General features: G+C 47.7%; 8 protein-coding genes and 1 non-coding gene across 9 annotated transcripts; 6 read left to right on the top strand and 3 right to left on the bottom strand.

Moving 5' to 3' along the window:
* Positions 1 to 288: 288 nt before the first annotated feature.
* On the top strand, positions 289 to 1,896 carry EYB26_009893 (uncharacterized protein; the record flags this gene model as incomplete). Its single annotated transcript, XM_054269139.1, has 6 exons — positions 289 to 350; positions 418 to 469; positions 518 to 604; positions 660 to 1,022; positions 1,081 to 1,649; positions 1,701 to 1,896. The coding sequence occupies 6 exons, from the start codon at positions 289 to 291 to the stop codon at positions 1,894 to 1,896; spliced, it is 1,329 nt and encodes a 442-aa protein (XP_054125114.1).
* A 2,042-nt stretch (positions 1,897 to 3,938) lies between these two features.
* EYB26_009892 (uncharacterized protein) lies at positions 3,939 to 5,096 on the top strand (the record flags this gene model as incomplete). The annotated part of the gene is made up of 1 exon (XM_054269138.1): positions 3,939 to 5,096. One exon carries the CDS (start codon positions 3,939 to 3,941, stop codon positions 5,094 to 5,096), a length of 1,158 nt encoding a protein of 385 aa, XP_054125113.1.
* A 107-nt stretch (positions 5,097 to 5,203) lies between these two features.
* Positions 5,204 to 5,274, top strand: EYB26_009891. Its single transcript has one exon. It is a non-coding gene; the product is annotated as a tRNA-Gly (tRNA).
* Positions 5,275 to 5,688: 414 nt separating this feature from the next.
* Positions 5,689 to 7,686, bottom strand: EYB26_009890 (uncharacterized protein; the record flags this gene model as incomplete). The annotated part of the gene is made up of 4 exons (XM_054269137.1): positions 5,689 to 5,762; positions 5,819 to 7,078; positions 7,137 to 7,214; positions 7,281 to 7,686. The coding sequence occupies 4 exons, from the start codon at positions 7,684 to 7,686 to the stop codon at positions 5,689 to 5,691; spliced, it is 1,818 nt and encodes a 605-aa protein (XP_054125112.1).
* Positions 7,687 to 9,438: 1,752 nt separating this feature from the next.
* On the top strand, positions 9,439 to 10,338 carry EYB26_009889 (uncharacterized protein; the record flags this gene model as incomplete). Its single annotated transcript, XM_054269136.1, has 1 exon — positions 9,439 to 10,338. The coding sequence occupies one exon, from the start codon at positions 9,439 to 9,441 to the stop codon at positions 10,336 to 10,338; it is 900 nt and encodes a 299-aa protein (XP_054125111.1).
* Positions 10,339 to 11,153: 815 nt separating this feature from the next.
* On the top strand, positions 11,154 to 13,278 carry EYB26_009888 (uncharacterized protein; the record flags this gene model as incomplete). The annotated part of the gene is made up of 10 exons (XM_054269135.1): positions 11,154 to 11,168; positions 11,232 to 11,285; positions 11,349 to 11,677; positions 11,757 to 12,150; positions 12,220 to 12,251; positions 12,303 to 12,520; positions 12,575 to 12,786; positions 12,841 to 12,887; positions 12,936 to 13,005; positions 13,069 to 13,278. 10 exons carry the CDS (start codon positions 11,154 to 11,156, stop codon positions 13,276 to 13,278), a joined length of 1,581 nt encoding a protein of 526 aa, XP_054125110.1.
* A 418-nt stretch (positions 13,279 to 13,696) lies between these two features.
* On the top strand, positions 13,697 to 15,206 carry EYB26_009887 (uncharacterized protein; the record flags this gene model as incomplete). Its single annotated transcript, XM_054269134.1, has 2 exons — positions 13,697 to 13,833; positions 13,895 to 15,206. 2 exons carry the CDS (start codon positions 13,697 to 13,699, stop codon positions 15,204 to 15,206), a joined length of 1,449 nt encoding a protein of 482 aa, XP_054125109.1.
* A 512-nt stretch (positions 15,207 to 15,718) lies between these two features.
* On the bottom strand, positions 15,719 to 17,267 carry EYB26_009886 (uncharacterized protein; the record flags this gene model as incomplete). Its single annotated transcript, XM_054269133.1, has 2 exons — positions 15,719 to 16,944; positions 17,126 to 17,267. The coding sequence occupies 2 exons, from the start codon at positions 17,265 to 17,267 to the stop codon at positions 15,719 to 15,721; spliced, it is 1,368 nt and encodes a 455-aa protein (XP_054125108.1).
* Positions 17,268 to 18,396: 1,129 nt separating this feature from the next.
* On the bottom strand, positions 18,397 to 19,923 carry EYB26_009885 (uncharacterized protein; the record flags this gene model as incomplete). Its single annotated transcript, XM_054269132.1, has 3 exons — positions 18,397 to 19,018; positions 19,071 to 19,345; positions 19,402 to 19,923. The coding sequence occupies 3 exons, from the start codon at positions 19,921 to 19,923 to the stop codon at positions 18,397 to 18,399; spliced, it is 1,419 nt and encodes a 472-aa protein (XP_054125107.1).
* Between the last annotated feature and the right edge of the window lie 719 nt (positions 19,924 to 20,642).

Raw genomic sequence — 20,642 nt, 5'->3', positions numbered from 1 at the left:
CACTAAGTACTATGTTGACTTTTCGACCAGAAAGCTGGCCTCGTGTTCTGTATGTCACTGGAATATCTTAAAATGTAGCTCTACACTCGAGGTGTACAATCATCACCAACCAATGTCTATGGAATGCTTATAGCTGACATGCATGATTAGTGACACTGCACCGTCAGCTTATTACTTACATAAGTTGGATCGAAGCAGTATCAAAAACCCAGCATTGTTAAATCTCGACGACACGCTCCTTTAGCCAGCACATTCTCTCACACAACAGTTCAATTGACACAAATCAATATGGCGGAACGACGAATTAAGACAGCCGGCAAGCGTTTCGAGACGCTTCAGCTCCATACAGGGTACGCACCACTCACTTCAGTTTCTTGTATCCATAAACTTTTCTTAAATGATACTAACCGACAAAAGAAACTTTCGTGATCAATTCGGAGCATGTAGTGTGCCAGTGTATTCATCGGCAGTATGTTCTAAGAGCCACAGACCACGAAACCTAGACTAACGGGAGTAGTCATTCTGGTTTCCGGATTCTAAGACCGCTGGGAATTCCATGGTCAACTTCACGGCGGATGCTTATGTTTACAGTCGAACTTCAAATGTTAGTGAAAAGAAACTAACATTTGTCTTGGTCGTACTAACTTTGGGAAAAATAGCCCACTGTGCATGTCTTTGAGCAACGTATTGCAGCCCTAGAAGGTGGAACCGCTGCTGTAGCTTTCTCTTCTGGCGCAGCAGCAGTGCTTGTGGCCGTTCTAAGTCTGGCTCGAGCTGGGTCAAACATCATTAGCACAAGATCTATCCATGGAGGGACCTATCATCAGTTCCACACCTTGCTATCTGGTCTAGGCATCGAGGCACGCTTTGTGCGCGATGAAGCTTCAATTGAAGAAATCCGGCAACTGATTGATGAGAACACGAGACTTATCTTCACCGAGACTATTGGTAACCCGAGCTTCACAGTAGCCGACTTTGACGTCCTGTCGGAAGCCGCCCACCAGAATGGCATTCCACTCGTGGTATAATCCAAGAATGATGTCTGCGTTAGAGATCATTGCTAACAAATATATACACAAGGTCGATGCTACGTTTAGTGCCGCCGGATACTTCTGTCGACCCATTGATCACGGTGCAGACATTGTCATCCACTCGGCTACCAAGTGGATTGGAGGCCATGGGACAACACTGGGAGGTGTTATAGTGGATAGTGGGAAATTTGATTGGGGCGCTAACCCTGAGAAGTTTCCACAGTTTCACGGTGGCCGTGAGGGAACAGCGGATCTTAATCTGTATAAAGTGTTTGGCACCGAAGCATATGCCGCGATGCTGAAAGCCGACACTCTCCGTGATATCGGCTCCACTCTCAGTTCCCAAGCCGCACACGAATTACTTATTGGGCTTGAGACTCTCTCCCTGCGAGCAGAGCGCCAGGCTTCTAATGCCATGCAGCTGGCTGAATGGCTGGAAAAGCACCCCTTGGTTTCTTGGGTACAGTACCTAGGTCTGGAAAACCACCCTTCCCATCAACTTGCGCTTAAATATTTATCTCGCGGGTTTGGAAGTGTCCTGGCCTTTGGAGTTAAAGGCGGGCAAAATGCTGGACTCAAGCTGGCGGATAATCTAGAACTGATCGGACATACAGCCAAGTAAGTAAGAAACATTGTGTGAAAGGGTTGATCTGAGCTAACAAGTGGTAGTGTTGGTGATTCAAAAACAATCATCATTCATCATAGATCTACCACTCATAGCCAACTGACTGAAGAGGAATGCCTGGCTATCGGTGTCACGGATGACTTGATTCGGCTCTCAGCGGGAACCGAGCATATTGATGATCTCAAGGAAGATTTAGACCAGGCTTTGGCAAAGGTGGCACAATCAGAGAGTCAATCTTAACTCAGATATGACTACAGGTCGCTTCGTATTAGCAATAATAACGAAAATTGGAGAGTCGCGAATACCGTTGGGTAACGTTGCTGCCACGTTTTATAGTATCGCAAATATTTGTACATCCATGGTCGTCACCAATGTACATACTCTCTCATCGCAGATCGAAGGGATTATAGCTAGTTATCTCTGAAAAGAAATTTAACTATTATCAATTCAACCTTTTGTAATAGAGAAAAGGTTTTCTGCTGCCATACAGGTAGAATAACGTTGTGCGTATATACTGAAGTACGACGGGAGCAGATGAAGCTAGATGCAACATCAATGGACAAAATCGGTAAATGAAGATATAAATTTGCCACCGCCCTCATATGAAATGAGTATTTAAAGGAACGGCAGCATATGAATATTTGCAGGGGCCGAAGGGCAGGATGTCGGCGCAGTGATATTCCAATGGGCCGTGAGATGTCAGCACCACAATCCATGAGTGACAACTAGTTACAGGTTGGTCATCTTACGTAAACTGGTTATGATATGAATAATTGAAATAGGATAAATACCATCGGTGTGACATTACAGATAATATTAAGAAACGTAACTGGGATTCAAAGTCATACAGAAGTGTTACAACCTGAAAAGGGCATCATATATTGGGTACTGCGGTCAAGACCTTGGTGATGGATCGATCAATTATCACTCTCTATGGCCTTCAAGGTCACAGAGCCTGACTAAGCCATACGTCAGCATAAGCATTAGAGTAAGCGCAAAGGTACTCGTGACAGTAACCATCAACATAAGCATCAGAGAGTCAATAGAAAAAGTGAGTTTACACACTCTGCATAAATATAAGAGCTGATACCCACTCGTTCACTCTTACATGTGTTTTAAATCTCGAGATATCAATAACAATGACTCTGTTGTATGTCTCTGCATTTGCAATGGCACCATCATTCAACAGTAGTGTTGTCAACCAATGTGCATTTAAGCCCTGGGAGACAGTTTTCTGCCCTGGTATAGTTCCAGCCGCCTCATTGGCTAACACATCCCGAACTCGGAATAAAGTCAACTCGGGCTCGGATTAGATTTCGGAATAAGTTTGAGATACCAGTAAAAGAAGGGAATAAATCAGTGGATGTTGCGTCTTCCCACAATGATCTGTCGACACATCGCGGGGATATGATGACGGAAATCTAACTACTCCTGAGTGGAAAAATTTGCATAATTGATCAACACCTAGCTTCATTGAAACTTTGAGCCTAATAGCATTCCGCCGCTCAACCGACAAGTCCTTGTGCTGATGACCTAGTATTTTTCATGGAGTAACGTGAAGTTTATTGCTATCGATGGTCGGCGTATGGAGGAAAATCTCTGCATCCTTGATTAGACACTATATAAACAAGAGTCTGGTATATCTCAAGACAGGTTGGCCCTCTTGATGTAATGGCGAGGGTGTATGTCAACACTACACAATTCGAGCTCAAGCCAGTGAACTTGGCCGGTAGAATCAATCACAATGCAAGAGCTATAGACGAACTGTGGCGAATCATCGAGAGAATTGGTAGATTGTTTTATTCTGATCCGAAAGAGTCACGGTTAGGCATTCCTTGATCTGTATATATATATTTTTTTCTTTGTTCTTTCCCTTCCATCTTTGATTAGGTGGTCGTTTATCGATTTTACTGCTTTTCCTTTATACCTCTCTGAGCGCATCACAAGTTGTAAACTCCCTACCAGGTATGGATCAACCAAACTTTTCTCTGTCGAGCTAGGGTTATTAGGGTTAATATGGAGATCAACTAGTCGTTATTAAGCGGCTCCATAGTTAACTAACTAGTTAGTTAACTTGAGTTAATTGCAGGGAGATTAATGTGACTCATATTTCCCAACATCCATTTAAATCTAATTTGTAGTTGATGGTTGTGTTCATTTAGCAGCACTCGGGATTCCAACAGAAGGGACAAATCTCAACCAGGGGAAATAGCTGCATAGATCCAATTGGCATCTCATCTTATTCATCTGGTAAACCCCGAGTTACATACACAACCCAAAATATGGCCGACCAGACAAAAGGAAACTCCGACTTTATCGTTTTCAACCACCACAATGTAACCGAAAAATTAATCCCGGCGCTAGAGTCCCATCTCCCAAGTTCCCTGCCGCTTCTACGACGCATTCAATATGACACCGCCCATCCACAACAGACGGCATATTACGCGGCCAGTGCCAACATAATAACACAATCCTCAAACGACCCCAAAAATGAAGAACCCTGGATAGCAGCTTATATCAATCTATTCTTCGGTCAAGAAACTCAAATATGGGTTTATTCCAGTCTGGAGGCTGAAGTTTCGCCGGTTGAACATACCATCGACGGCGATGATGGGGAGGAGATTAGTGATTTCTCGAACATCAGTCCTGAAAGACAGGATATTGCGAGGGAACAGATATGGAATCTGCTAAAATTCATTCGTCGAGAGTTGATGCCTGAATACATATCTCATCTGTCGACCGGCGAGAAGCAACAGCCTTCAACTGCAGTTTTGGAGCAGGGGCTTCAGAAAACAAAAGTCATCCGACAACACTACCCCCCGGCCATCCTCCTCGGCTCTGTACATACAGGCCTTCTAAAACTACTCACCACCAATGATTCCTACGTTGACGCCCAGTTCAGACCCGGATTGAATGTTTACCGATACGACAAATTACCATATGTGAAATACATCTTCGCGCCGGCAATATTTCAAACAGAAAACGAAGAGAATAGTAACCCTCTTCCGGAGGGGTATTACTACGGCTCTGAAGGCCTAAGGGCTGAACACGTCGACCTCGTCAAGTCGCGAACACATATTCCGCGTGAGAGGGAGACGTTACTCGCTATGCCTAGCGTAGTCGTCTACCACCATACCGGTAACACTACCAGCCAGGATCCTGTTGCATGGGGCTTTCTAGCCCTCGACGGCTCTCTTGCGACATTACATGTTGAGCCGGAGCATCGCGGAAAGGGGATTGCGGCGACGTTGTCTAGGGAGGTTATGAGGAGGGGTATGGGGGGTGGTGTTTATGGATCATCATCGAAGAAAGAATTAGGGTATGCACATGCGGATGTTGCAAGGGATAATGTGGCGAGTAGACGCGTTATGGAGAAAGTTGGGCGTGGGAAGGGGTGGAGATGGAGTGTTACATGGAGTGTTGTTGAGGTTGTGGACTGATAATTTTCATGAATGCATAAACTGAATTCGAGCATATGGTACCTATGGATGTCAATTTAGAGAATGATTGGATTATGGGTCTAGAAAACGACCCGCCATACATCAAAGCATCATTGGTCTAGTGGTAGAATTCATCGTTGCCATCGATGAGGCCCGTGTTCGATTCACGGATGATGCAATTCAAGCATTTCTTTTTGCAAATTTTTTCATCTATGATTCATTACTGTTTCTCATCCTTGATTGAGATTGAATCATGTGGAATATGGAATGCGACGTGAAGTCATTGTCCTTCTATTTTTCTTCACCTCGGTAAGATGCATGACTGTGTACATATACATGGATCAAGCAGCCACCTCCATACCATGCTGGGCATGAACTCGACACGGTGCATAAATACAATTGCACACGGCATGTATATCCAATGGCTGATATATATATCTACATAGTACATATGTACATGTAGGAGCTCCTGATCGGGAGATTGGAATCGACCGGATCAAGATTCCATACGATTTCCTGGACATTCATAAAAGCAGCACATATGAATATGAATATGTACTCGTCCTTATCAACAAACATACCTACCGCTAATCTAAGCATCCAGGTTGAGTGGTGACCTGCACGAAAAAGAGTTCAATTCCGGGTTCCTGAAAGCCACAACCATACCTAGACCCCTGGAGTTAGCGCCATGCAATTATGTTCAAGTGAATTAGGAGACACACCCTCAACAGCGGCATACATTCCCAACCCGCACATCGCCAACGACGCGAGAACGTACAAAACATGCCAAATATTGATGCTGACCTGGAAAGGACCACCGCTGAAGAAGCCGCGGATCCATCGTTGCACAGTCGATTCTCCACGAGTCACTTGTCCAGTGGTAGCGTTGAATCCTTCACCGCGCTCAGCGCGGATGGCATTCTTTTGAATGTCATGACCAAGAGCAAACAATGGAGGAAGGGTGTAGGTCATATTTAGCAGGATTGAAGCGGAGATGACGCTGACGAAGCCAAAATAGTCTGGAATGGCAGCTGCAATGATGAAAGCAATGATCCACCACAGAGGCACCAACATCGCATAAATGAACTTGCCGCGCTTCGTGTTGATTGGAGGCGCATCCAAGAAATCCAATAAAATATTGTTGTAGAATACCTTGACACCAATATTACCGTACAAACCGCCAGCAATAAGGGCGGAAATCAGAGAGATCATGTTGCCTGCTGTTTGCCAGCTATAAATACTGACGCCTTGGTAACTGGGGTTGAAACTGTATTGACCTTGGTAGTAATAGACGAAGCAGCCATAGACCAGGTATACAGTATACATGAAGAATTGGGCCCCCCACATGGCTTTAATAAAGTCTCGCGGACGTCTCATTTCTCCCAAAAACTCGACAAAAATCTGGACACCTGCATATGCCAGGACCCCGGACAAGAGACCGTTGATTGAGCCTACCAGCGAGTTTGGTGGCAAGCCATTGTAGTGAATGATTGCGGGATATACACCGTATTCATCCGGCTTAATGGTAGTCTCATCGACTGCGCTGCCCGCCGATCCTAGCACAGATATTTTGTAGTTTGGAGGAGAATTGGCAATGACACCCATGGAGATGAAGATTACCAATAAGTTCATCCATACCGCACAGTTGGCTACCCAGCCATATGCTCTAAGAGTTCGGATCTGCGTGATGAAGAAGCCCGCCACTACAAACAAAACTGGACAGACGGCATAGCATAGTTTGAATTTGGAGACCTGGGAGATGTTTTCGCCGAATTGAATGGTGACTTGACCGGTGATCAAAAGCAGACCGAGAGCCTGGCAGAAATTGGTGATGTAGCGAAGTGTCCTGCCCCATGTTCTCAGGGCAAGATCTCCGTAGTTGCGTGCCGGGAACTCGTAGCTGTCGACTCCGAGAAAGACGCGGTAGATAAGGTATCCGGAATAACCGGCCATGAAACCAAAAATCGTATAGAATGCAATACCTGTTTTGCGCCAGTTGTTAGTGGGGGGTTCTTAGCAGTGGTATAGGCGGAGACTTACCGGGTCCCCAGCCCAATGTGCCCATTGCGAATCCAGAGCCATACGGTCCGAGAATATCGGTGGTGATCAGATAGAAGCCTAGGGTCGTAGATTAGTTCGTAACTCATAGTACGTTACTACCGACGAAGGGAATTTGCAACTTACATGCTCCCGCTGAAGCAGTTCTCAAAGCTCGACTAGCATTTTCCCACTCCTCGTCGGTTATATCAACTCTATAAGACTGCTCTGCAACCGTTAGACCTTTTTCGACCGGGTTGGTTGTTCGCCCTGTATTGTTTGAGGCAACTACATCGTGGATGCGTGTATCAGTATCGGCAGCATGCCTCCTTCGTGAGAGCCATTCGCGCCAATTGATCTTGGGTGCCTCGAGGACGAGCTCCTTGTCCCTAGTCTTCAGCGCATAGTGGTGGTACTCCTCAAAAGTGATGGTTGGGTCATGCGGAAGCCGATACTGCGGTTTAATATATGGGTGTGCAGTCGGCTCTGGATTGGGCGAGTCGGCATGGGTTCCGTGTGTTTTATGATGAGTTTCCAGCGAGTTTTCCATCATCACCGCTACGGCATTCAACGGACGTGAGCAAGGCGCAGTTGCCCTCGTGCTTCCTGTAGAAGAATGGGGGCGACCCGGGTAGAAATACGCGCCAGAAATGTTACACTATTGATATTGAATTACGGAACATTTGAAACACAACTGGTTAGTCGATAGAAGCGACAGGCACCGTGAGGCAGAGGGCCTTCCTAATGAAGCAGTTAACACTCCCTAATGTGTTGTTCCAGGGTCCAATTGGCTCCGCTTGGTAGATCAGCGGGCCGTCGATGCTACCCTAGTACCTACCGTATCTATGACGGACACGGCCGAGTCCACTGGTCAGAGAGCCACTTAAGGCCACCATCGGCATCGTGCTTCTCTACTACGTACATGGTTGTTGGTATTTGAAGTAATTAGTAACAATACATATACCACTACGTAATAGTTCATATTATCAAAAGCCGAGTAGCTAGGTTCTGTATTCGAGAACGCTTGGCATCACCCAGATGTTTCGGCTGAGTCTGGTAGGACCCGCCGACCGCTCTTGGCAAGTGCTTATTTGCACCAGCCCTCGCCTCTCTGTGGTAAGATTACACTACTGTCGTAGAGAGCGACCAGCTGATGTGCAGAGTAGCAGTCAAGGAATTGCTCTGTAATTGGTACGTCGAATCACGTTGAGAGGGAGCAAGCAATATACAAACAATATACACTACTTTCGTATCCATCCGGTGCATCCGGATGCTCGGCCTTGGCTGAAGTAACAATGTCGTGCAGAGTACACAGAAATACATAATAGAAACTACGTACGGAGTAACTACCTAGTACAGTACATTCGGCTATTGCACGATGGATCGGGGATCCCCCAATTCGGCTAGACTGTATATATAACGATTTCGCCCAGGATAACGGATGACTCGGAGCAATTTCGTTATAAAGCAGATTTGCTGCACGCAGTTGATTGTACCGCACGCCTTCCCAACATGGAATGCTGTTAGCACCTCCAGTTTGAGTATTCTTAGGTGACGAAGCCAACATGGCTTGCGAATACCTAGATATAAGACTAAGCCGCCTCGCTCGCTGAGCCAGCAAGGCTCAGCTGGATTTATCAAACTGTGCAATGAGCCTTTCCCCGCCTCCTTCTCTGCGCAAATCCGATGTCTCGGGCTCAATCGCCTGAACAATATGCTCAATGGAGCCCTCCACCATCTTTGGCTCCCGCAGACGTCAGTTTCCACTTTAGAGATGAAAAGTCACTAAATTATACTCGGCTGGCATAGGTGATATCCTGCTGTCCCGGGGACGACGTCCTCCAAGCGACGGCGTACTGGTTCTCCGCACCAGACGCGCCATCCTTCGAGATCTGCTCCCACTGCTTCGCAACGCACATCCAAAATACGTCGTGGGCATCAAGATTTTCTCGAGAAATAAAGCACCCACAAAGCGATCGCAAATGCTGTTTTAGTAGCCCCCGCATGCTGTGACTTTGGCCACAGGTCCTCCGCGATAATGATTGGGAGTGCATAGCGCGATACATGAATCATCGTGCCGACACCCCAAATTGTCAGGGCCAAACTACGCTAGGCGCAGAAGTAGGCACCCAGTGGTATCAATTAAAACCCCCCCAACGATATCGAGAATTTTAGGGTGTGTGCCGCCTGCTATGAGGACGTCGTGCTTGCGACTCCTTTCAGCGAGGCCTTCCAGTCTAGTCCAATTCCACAACCGGCAGATAAACGGTGGAATTGTAAGCTAACGGCTTTTACTCAACGATTAATGGAAATATTTTCCGGGTCCAGCGATTCGCGCGATTGGCACTATGTAGCGGCGGCTGTGAACGCGTCGGTTAGAGTACCTGATTACGATGGCCCGGAAAGTGTCGTTGGCGCCGAGAGAAATTGGTGGCGACCAAAGCAGGCTGTCGGTGATATGATTGCATGCGAGCATTGCTACTACCTCTACTTTGCTGCGTCGTTCATGGAGGATGACTGGGAACCCGTTGACGAGGAGGACATGGTTGCCGCTGACGGCATGACGACCTGGATTTGCGACATGACACTTCTTCCGATGAAACTGGCGCATCTCAAAGCCATGCGAGGAATAAGTTCTCGAATATTTGGGGACGCGGCGCGAACTATTATGAGCAGTCCGCCCTGCCCTCTGAACGAACAAGATGAAGGCGTATGGCACGGTCTGGCGCCTTATGGCAGCTATGGTGGGACCTGTGCTCGATGCTTCGCGGGTATAATTGTTCCATTTGGATTCCAAAATCATTTTACGCAGCTGTCATTGCCAGCGAACCTGAAATTCACGTGTATATTCAACGCGAGAACCCCTCTATTTAGCCAAACTATGGATAAGCTCGACGAGGCTATATGCAAGCAGACTCTGCCGCGAATCCAATCCATCATGGCCCTCACCAGGATGCGATTACAGCAGCAGCAGATGCTCATGATGTCGGGTCTTATGCTGCAAGGACTAGATTATACTGTCACTGCTGTGCAGGGGCCAGGTCATGATAGGTACGGCTTCGCTAGTATTGGGTATAATTATGCGACAATGTCTGGTGTGCAGGGCGCGCAGCAGTACCATCAAGGGATGAATATGAATGTCGTGAATGGGGGTGATGTGGTGCTGGTTGCGCAGTTGGAGCAAATGTGGAAGGAGGTTGAGTAGACGATCGGTTAGATATTCTGTAGGTAGGTTAGCATTCCTCAAACGGTCCCAATGCCGTGTCTGTATTTTCAACAGAAAGATAATTCATTAGCACGCCGTTGTCTGTGGGGCTGGATTAAGCGCTGGTAGATGTAGATGTTGTAGGCAATCCTTTTTCAAGAGTAACATTACCTAGTAGGTACATGACGTTTCTGGACAAGACCTCCACGCTCTAGGGCGAACGGAGAATCATGAAACGACACACTCGCTAGTTAGTATGCATGGTACCGGTACTACGTAATATGAATCGGATTGCGCCAGCCACGATCCTTTACTGCGTGATCCAATACAAATGGCGACCAAAGTGCTATTATATGTATTCGGCAGGGCACTTACTGCACGCGGAGGAGAGTTAGTTTTCAATCTCCCCACTTGAATGCGCCACAATAAGCCTCGAAAAAGCTTATTGGAGCCTCATCATTCCGATATACTACCCCCCCCCCCCCAACGTCAGAGAATAGCCATGTTTCATAGGGATAAAAATTGACAAGTGGTATTCCCAGAATTCTGCGAAGGTATAGATGGAGCTGGCCAATTGACAAACGGAATCGATTCAATGATCATCCAAGTCCACGGGTATACGGCGAACTGCCTAAACAGGTGGCATGTATTTCTTGGCGCGAAAGACACCCCCGCATGCGGATATATGGGCGGAGCCATTGGATACTGAAATTTATATAATAGGAAATACTGAGTACCTGGGTAGTATATATATCTAACTAGAGAGTAAGATCTCTCGAAATGGCGTTTTATGGTGCCATGATGTTTGCGCAACGATGGGTATTCCTTGGGTGAGTTACACTGCTTATTGCACATCCTTACACGAATACCCTGTCACTGAGCACGTTTAACAGACAATTTATCTGTACGGCATCGCGCCGTGTACCGGCGGCCTCGCGTTTGGATATGTATGTCCACTACCTAACCTACCTACACCTCAACAATGTACGCGAGTACTAACACAAGAACAGGACACCGGCTCCATGAGCGGCATTCTAGTCATGCCCCAATTCCTCACCTACATGAACCACCCCAGCAACTTCCTTCAGGGCTGGATCACCGGATCCATCCAAGCCGGCGCCTTTGCGGGTTCACTTCTAACAGGCGCATTTCTCGCTGACAAACTCGGCCGGAAAAAGACTTTGTTGCTGGGATCAGCAATATTCACGGTTGGAATCGCCATCTCGACTGTTGCGAATAACGTCGCTGTCTTGATTTCTGGGCGTGTCATTAATGGGATCGGAAATGGGTGTTTGGCGATGATGGTGCCGAATTATCAGAGTGAAATTTCGCCGCGGGAGTGCGTCTTTTATTTCTCCCTTCTCTTCAGCTTCATATACTTTTCTTTTCCCCCACTGACACGATGGTGGTGTGTATAGGATTCGAGGCCGCATAATCTCCATCCAACAATGTTTCATCAACTTCGGCATCCTAGCCGCCTTCTGGATCCAGTACGGCACCAGCCACATTGATGGGGAAGCAGCATGGCGCCTGGCCATCGGCCTGCAAATGATTCCAACAACCATACTACATATCACAATGTACTTTCTGCCTGAATCTCCAAGGTGGCTTGTGCAGCAAGATAGATACCAGGAGGCGCTTGAAGCACTTGCGCGGTTGCATTCGAAGGGTGATGTGCGTGATGCCTATGTAAGGGCGGAGTTGACGGAGATTATTACGAAGTTGAGGTGGGAGAAGAGTCATCCGCCGACGTCGTATGCTTCAATGTTGTTTGGCGTGGAGGCGAGGAGGACATGGTTGGCTATTGGTGTGGTATGTTCGCCTATCTCATTTCAGATTGATCGATGGGTTGATTAATGATTAATGATTCATGTGGTGTAGCAATTCTGGCAACAAGTCACTGGCATCAATGTGTAAGTTTTGTTCGACCATATTCTTGAATAGCGTTCTAATGGAAATGATAGTATCATGTACTACGCAGTCTTCCTCTTCCAACAAGCCGGACTCGGCGAAATCTATGCATCACTCCTCGCCAACGGCCTCGGGGGTGTCACCTTGAACATCTTCACGCTACTAAACATGTACTACATAGACTCCTGGGGCCGTCGACGACCCATGATCCTCGGCGGCATCGGAATGGGTATATCCATGATGCTACTAGGAGTCATCATGAGAACCAAGGGTGAGTCCTAGAGCTACCTCTCCACCTGAGAAAACCCGTATTGACGGACTGAAGGCGACCCAATCTACAACCCCCTAACAGAAAAGATAAACTTCAGCTTCGCAAACCGCAATGCATCCAATGCCGCTGTCGCGTTTGTGTACATTTACGTGATGACGTTTGCGTTAACCTGGGCTTGTGTTGCGTGGGTTTATCCGTCGGAGTTGTTTAGTATGAATATGCGTGGACGGGGGACGTCATTTTCGTCGGCGACGAATTGGTTTGTGGTACGTGATCCATCTTTCGGGTGGGGATTCAAAACGTGTTTTGACAGTTGATAGAACTTTTGGTTTGTGCTGTATATTCCGACGGCCATGAATAAGATTTCGTAAGTATCATCCACCATTCTCCGGGCAATGAGCTGACGTTTTTGCAGATGGAAACTATACCTTATCTTCATGGCCCTCTGTTTCCTAATGGCCATCGTCGTCTTCCTCTTCTACCCCGTAAGTCCTACCCCGTCCTTTGTCCGCTATACACAATACCTCACGATTTCTGACACGTAGAAGGAATCCGCCGGCAAAAGCTTAGAAGAAATGGACCTCCTATTCACTCCACACCGTACACCATGGGTCTTTCAGGACCGATCCGCGACTAAAATTGGTACCATCTTTGAACATGACATGGCTCATGGTGTGGAGCTTACTGCCTTCGATGAGTCAGGTAATGTGGCGAAGGTGGGTGATTTGGAGGTTCAGGAGCATGCTATGAAGTATTGATGTTTGAGACGGATATTTATGGATGTTAAATGATAACCTCGGCTATCAAAAGTCTGAAGAAATTTAACAAACTCTTCTCTGTTAATTCTCATGGATACCGTTGCCTATATTTGGAACATACTTATCAAACTTTTCCTCGCCTCAAGGACCCTTTTTTTGAAGTCACTTTCTCCAGTTAGTGTGCATTCCCGGCGTGAACATTGCCTAATCGGGTCGCAAGCCCTAAGAACTTAAATCGGGACTGAGTGGTCGGATAACGGGCCGAGCTGATACGTATGAGTCAGGTCGAACATTTTTTTTTTCGGACGATTTTTGATTCGAGTATATGTAGATCGGATAGAAGTTCTATAATTTATGTTCCTGCTTGGATTTTGTGCAAGATGTGTAATTGTGTATGGTTCAATTGAACAGAGTCACTATGGCGTCAATCTTAGAACCGCAGACTGGATATAGTCGTTCACCATCTATATCGCTCAGTCGACTTCCAACATTAGACCGCGAACAGCACCTACCCCAACCAGTCATAACATCTTCACAAGAGCAAATCTCAAACTCGTAAGTCCCCTCTCATCCCTTCGTTTTCAATCAAAGCTATACCAACTCAGCACAAATCTAGCAAAGCAACAACAATAGCCATCGCCTCCTTCATAATCGTCTTCACATGCTGCGGCATAACCTTCTCCTTTGGTATCTACCAAGCCCTCTACGAAACTTTGTCGCACGAACCCAACACCCCCTTCACGGGTGCTTCTCCCGCGTTGATCGATCTAATCGGCACCACAGCAGTAGGTATCATGACCATCGGCGGCCCTCTAGCCGTCGGGTGGGCAAAAACCTTCTCCCCAAGGAAAGTATGCTTGATGGGGGCTATGATTTTTACTATGGCGCATATATTTGCTAGCTTTGGCACGAAGCTGTGGCATTTTGCGTTGACGCAGGGCGTGTTGTTGGGCCTGGGCACGTGTTTGGCGTATATGACCTCCGTAACCGTTGCGCCGACATGGTTTACGACTCGAAGGGGGTTGGCGATGGGTATTATCCTTTCTGGTACGGGGATTGGAGGACTCGTATGGGCGCCCGCACTCAAGGCATGCGTTGATGCGATCGGGTATCGCAACACCCTCAGGCTAACGGGCGCCGTTTCGTTTGTGCTGAATACCGGCGCCGGGGCGGCCATGACCTGCGAACCGAGCCGCAAAGCTCAGAACGAGATTGAGCGAAGAGCGCAAGCCATGACGACAACACACTTCGCCGTTCCGCTTGTTGATTGGAGATTGATGAAGACCAGGAAATTCATTGCGCAGGCGTCGGGCGCTGTGTTTCAGGGCGCTGCGTACTATATCCCCGTCTTCTTCTTTGCGACGTATGCGTCTACTTTGGGGTATAGTGATACCGCCGGCGCGAATTTTATTGCTCTCAGTAATGCGTGTAATGCAATTGGCAAGATCGTTATTGGATACGCAGCCGATCGCTATGGGAGGTTGAACGTGTTGCTCCTTACGACGATTATAAGCGCCATTTCGGCGCTGGTGTTTTGGGTGCCCTCCACGCTACTACCATTTGCATCACACCAGGAAGCTTCTCGAGGTCTGTTCATCGCTTTTACCATCTTCTACGGCGTATTCGCCAGTGCGTACGTTGCTCTTTTCCCGACCAGTCTGGTAGAATTGTTTGGGCCGCAGAATTTTGCGTCTGTGAATGGGTTTCTGTATATGCTCAGGGGTCTTGCGACGATGGTCGGGACGCCAGTCGGCGGGTTGCTAATTCGTGGATCCACGACTGCGGCGGTCGTGACGCCGAGGATGTATGAGGGTATGTCGGTGCTGGTGACTATGCTGTTGTTTGCGACTGCTTTTTCAGTGGTGTGGGTTAGGCTTGAGGCCATGGTTGGGCCGGATGGGAGGGCGAATTGGAAGTGGAGGTTGTAATTGTGCCTCTTTCGGGGTTGTGATGATATTGAGATGATTAAGATGAATCGGGATGGCATACACTGGATAGAATAATGAATGGTATTTGAAACATGAAAAGTGATAAACATTCATGTGCATAGTTTACTCTCTCTACTCGATACGATATACAACTCCTCCAAGGACTCTGGATTTGTATTCATCGATTGAAATTTAATAAATTCATTTTTATGTCAAGATATCATGAACATCAAATCCACAAAGAAATTCAAACAAAAGTCAGGATGGGTATAGATTATACTTCAATAAAAGCGTTGCAATGAGTATAGAAATGCTCCCTTCAAAAGGAAACCAGTAACAATGCGTCATTCAACCTCGTGACAAAGTGACATGTCTCACGTGACTCATCATATCATAGCCAGATTCAAATTGTGAAAAAGAAAGTCAAAAAGAACGATGCCTGGGTCATCAAGTGTAATCTCAAAAGCAAACGCCAAACTCCAAAGCAATTCTTCCAGAAAACCAATGAACCATCAGTTGACACTCACACCACTGGCAGTGCCTCCCCATCGCAATCGCTTGAGGCTGCCTTTCACTGCATTTGTGCCACAGTTGGCCGATGTAGTGAATTGATCTGACGTGCTCCCGCCAACCATCGATTCCATGCCCATTTCTGTTCGGCCAACTTCACGGCCAAGAGCGTATCCGGCTGAGAAACTGATCGCCGAGAATAACACAACAACACCGGCACTAATAACCCATGTCATTAGAGTAGGGCTAACACCAACTAGTGAACCGCTCATGCTGGTTTGTCGCGATTTCTTGGAAGCTGCTGTATGAGATGAGCCGCGATCTTTGGATGCTTTCCTCTTGCCCTTGGAAGGTGCAGAAGATGAGATGGAGCGAGGGGGTTTGGGCTGTTGCATATTTCGAGCGTCTGTTCGAGGGGTTCCGGGGATCATCCTCGGTGCACGACCAGCGTCATCTGTTTCTTCACCCATAGCCACTGATTCAGACACAAGACGGAATGAAGATGCTGGTGCAATTTGTGGACCTGCAGGTGTCGGCGGACTATCATTCTTTGGCGCACCTCGTACAGCTGTACCCAGTGAAAGCAGAGTAGACAGACTGGCACGAAGGGCAGCGTCATGGTCTGCCTGGTAACTTGGAGAAATCATATTATATGGTACATGTTGCGTGCGGCTACTCCTCCGAGTGTTGCGTACAGTTGAACTTGAGTTGTGTCGTATAGCGGTAGCTTGACTACTGTTAGACACAAGACTTGGTGTAGTTCCGGGGCCATTATAAGATCGTGATCGAGAATATTGCGGGGCGTGTGAAAATGCATTCGGTTGCGGAACAAATGGCGATGAGCTTATTCGCGGCCCTAACGCTGTTGACCGATCATCTTCATCATCCTCTCCTGACGACGTATTTTCCGACATGGATCCATGGCGCAAGAGTAGAGCATCGCCTTGCGATTGTGCCGTAATATCTTCGTTGGAACCACTCATGACTTTATCGGACTCGCTGTCGCTTTCATCGTATTCATCCTGGCTGCTGCCGGCTAAGCTTGATTCCCGCGAAGAATCCTGGAGTAGTGACATATGCTGCTTTGTTCGTTTCCGCTTATTCCGAAGCCGAGATATGCGCGGGTCTGATCTTTCTACTCGGAGACCTGTTGTGATGATATCGTCGGTGGTCGCAGCCGATGATAGTGAAGACGTAGATGGTTGCGAGGACACTTCGATCCACGAGTCTATATAATATCGGAGTGAGTACAGATCAAAAGGATTAAGGTAGGGTGCATCGGGCGATGCTGATGGGGTAGTAGGGTAAGATTCGTCCATCTTGATAGTATACAAATGTGCGCGATGAGTTGTTTGCAAGAGAAACTTTCAAAAAGAGGCGGAATAGACAAGGGGGAATGGTATAATCACCTTCAGATCGTAGCCTAGTGTTCCGTGACCCTAGAGGACTGTCTCGCGACGAAGCACCACCCCGTGCCCTGTACAAGGCAGCACTGCTCTCCGAGGTCGCTGTGGTATCGTGACCCGGTCCATCATGCCCATGAGACTGCATCTTCGGAGTGATGACGGAGCTAGAAATGCTGGAGTCCCTTTCTGCTGAATATAAAGAAGACAAGAAATAAGACACCTCCCACCTACAGGAAGAGGGGGTCGATGAAGAGAAACGGTGTGTATGGTGTTTCGTTGAATATGGATTATCGGCCTGATGGGGGTGGGGCAGATTGTAGCGGTGTCCAATGCCAACCCTGTCAGTACCTATCTTATCAGCACGCGCGGGGACTGTAACACTGTACTACCAGTAATATCGTAGTATGCATGCATATATTATATTATATATTGGCGTGATTGCGAACTCGATGCCGATCAACGAGAACAAACAGAAAATGAGAATAGATGGAAAGAAGCAGCTGAGAGAAACGGGATATAGATGTCATTCGCAGGTTGAGCAGCGCACGAGGAAACCTGAAACTGAACAGCCCCAGCCAGCCAATCCGGACATCTGACCGCTAAAGCAAGGTGTGACGATGCGTGGGAGTCACGTTGTCTGGCAGTGCTGTGGATCGTTCGGTTACCGAATCGCAGTGCACCGTGTATATATAGATTGGAAAGAGACGCGTCATATAATAATAATGGTTGAGAAGAATGATGTCCTTGAGCTTGAGAAGGATGAAAGAGTAAAAGGTGGTGCCTTTTCTGTTGGGTTGAAAATTGCCGGGGTCGGCCGTTTGTGGAAATACGTGGAACCAAGAATGAGTTGTATTGTGGAGCCAGCAGAAGCATGCGGGCTGCGTCGAGAACCTCGACATCGCGTGCATCTAGCTAATGATTGGTGCGTGTGGTTAAGCTTAACGGGCAGACATTGGCCGGCCTGTCAGACATATTGGCGTCATATGTCCACACCGCCAAGCCCCGCTTTGGAAATCGCTGATGCCTTCAAGGGGTTTACGACCACGTAGTATGTAACTACCGAGTATGAAGGAGTATATGAAGTCATGAAACGTATTGATTAACACCCAGTCCGATAGAACTTACAATAATAGCAATGACAAACTTTTGAGTTCCGATAATCCCACAAGCAAAAAAGGTATTCCAGTGTACATGCATCAAACAAGCATCAAACAAGCAGCTGTCATTTACTAGCATAACAACCATGATTACAACTTACCGTTCACAAATATAATCTAGTCGAAAGAGATCTTTTTGCCAGAGAACTCTCCGACACCACCACGGTTAGTGGAGTTGGCACCGGTAGCACCACCACGGCCACCACGACCGCCAAAGCCACCGCGACCACGGCCACCACCGCGTGGACCACCGCGGCCACCACGGCCACCGAAACCACCACGGCCACCTCGTTGGCCGTCTCCCTGGGGACGAGGAGTGCTGAAGTCAAGGCGGATAGCACGTCCACCAATGTCGGTACCTTGGAGGTCGTTCAAGGCCTGGCGAGCCTCATCGACAGATGAGAACTCGACGTAACCGTAACCCTTAGGACGGCCAGTCTCAGGGTCGGTGGGGAGACGGATTCCCTGGATGGTTCCCTGGCTTTCGAACACTTCACGGACAGCATTCTCATCAACACCAAAGACAAGGTTTCCAAGGAAAAGGGTGTTGCTTTCAGGGCTGGTCTGGTCGCCGAATGATCGAGCGCGGGTCTGGGCCTTCTCTCTGGGAGCCTGGGCGTTGGCATCACGAGGCTTGGCGTAGTCGAGGTTGATAGTACGACCGTCGAGCTCGGTGTCTTTCTTGGCCTCGTAGGCAGCCTTGGCGCTGGCGGCGTCGGCGTACTCAACGTAACCAAATCTATATAGAAATCAGTAAGAAGTCATCAAGAATGTAGACATGTTCTGCTTACCCTCGGGAGCGACCAGTCTCGCGCTCAGTCATAATACGAACACCGCTGAGCTCACCGAAGCTCTCGAACTCACGGCGGAGCCACTCCTCATCGATGTTCCAGGAAAGGTTACCGATGAAAAGGTTAGGGGAGTTGTCTGCAGATTCAGTCTTGGACTTCTTGGCGCTAGTGGCAGGCTCTTCCTCAGCCTTGCGCTTCTTGGGTGCCTCCTTCTCTTCCTCAGACTCGGAAGAGTCAGAGTCGTCAGAGTCATCCTCGGATTCGGACTCAGCCTTCTAAAATCATCTGTTAGTATCAAGGTCTAATGATACCCGGCTTGGTGTAGACAAACCTTGGCAGGAGCCTCGGACTCGCTCTCGGAGGAGTCAGACTCATCGCTGGAGGCGTCCTCCTTAGCGGCAGCCTTCTTGTCGGTCTTCTTCACTTCCTTCTCAGACTCGGATTCAGAAGACTCGGACTCGGAAGATTCCTCCTTGGCAGCAGCCTTCTTAGCCTTGGGTGCGGGCTTCTCATCCTCAGATTCCGACTCAGACTCGGATTCGGATTCAGAAGACTCCTCCTTCTTGGCAGCGGACTTCTTGACCACCTTCTCCTCCTCGCTCTCGCTCTCACTGGAAGAAGCGTCATCCATCTCCTCGTCAGAGTCGGACTCGGACTCAGAGCTGGGAGTAGGCTCCTTCTTCTTGCGAGAGGTCTTCTCTTCCTTGGCCTTCAGCTTGCGAGCAATCTCCTTGCTCTTAGCCTTGGGTGACTGAGAAGCCTTTGTGACACCAGCATCCTTGACCTTGGACAGGACCTTGTCGGTAGCCTTGTCGGCCTTGCTGGCCTTGCTAACGGACTTCGTCTTGGACATTTTGTTTATCTGGAAGGAAACAAGACAGTTAGATCGTGTAATGCTGACAACAGGAGAAGGGAGCAATGAAACATACTGAAAATGTGATTGATCAACGAAAATAAATTCTGAACAAGCGGCAAAAATCCCACAGAATCAGATTGTAATTTCTGACAAAACCCACAAATTAGAATCAAAGCCCACAGGAACGCAACAACGAATTTCGGTTTGCAAAGATTTACAAGAGCCGATCACACTCAAGGAACAGCCCGCAAGGAACGTAGCCCTCAGAACCCACAGTGCATAAGCCCACAGAGACGGACAAGGAAATAATGCAATCCTCTTTGTATGATGAAGCCCTCTTGATAGAATGAAGCCCACACAAAGCAGTGTGCAAAAACCCGCAGCCCACAGCCCTCAGTGATAGCAGCCCACAAAGTGATCTGGAGTACCTTGTCGTGAGTAATGTAAAGATGGAATGGTATTTACCTTTTTATATGATATGGTAGGAACTAACTCCTACTTGGTTTTTTTCTTTTGATTTTTGAAAATGAAAAGGACAAAAATGAGGATGAAGAAAGATGAAAAAATAAATCAGATTGGAGGGAGAAGCAGAGCTCTTATCAAAAAAAAAAATAAAAAAAAATAAAAATCTTGGGTCCGCTGGGTGGAGTTGCCAAGGGGAATTAATTTTTTGAATTTTCACTCACCGCCCGATAAGGACTGACCGCCTCGGGGTC

This window comes from Talaromyces marneffei, chromosome 8 (assembly GCF_009556855.1).
Source record: "Talaromyces marneffei chromosome 8, complete sequence".
Lineage (NCBI taxonomy): Eukaryota > Fungi > Ascomycota > Eurotiomycetes > Eurotiales > Trichocomaceae > Talaromyces > Talaromyces marneffei.
The sequence above is the reverse complement of the archived record's forward strand: the minus strand, read 5'-3'. Positions and strand labels throughout refer to the sequence as shown.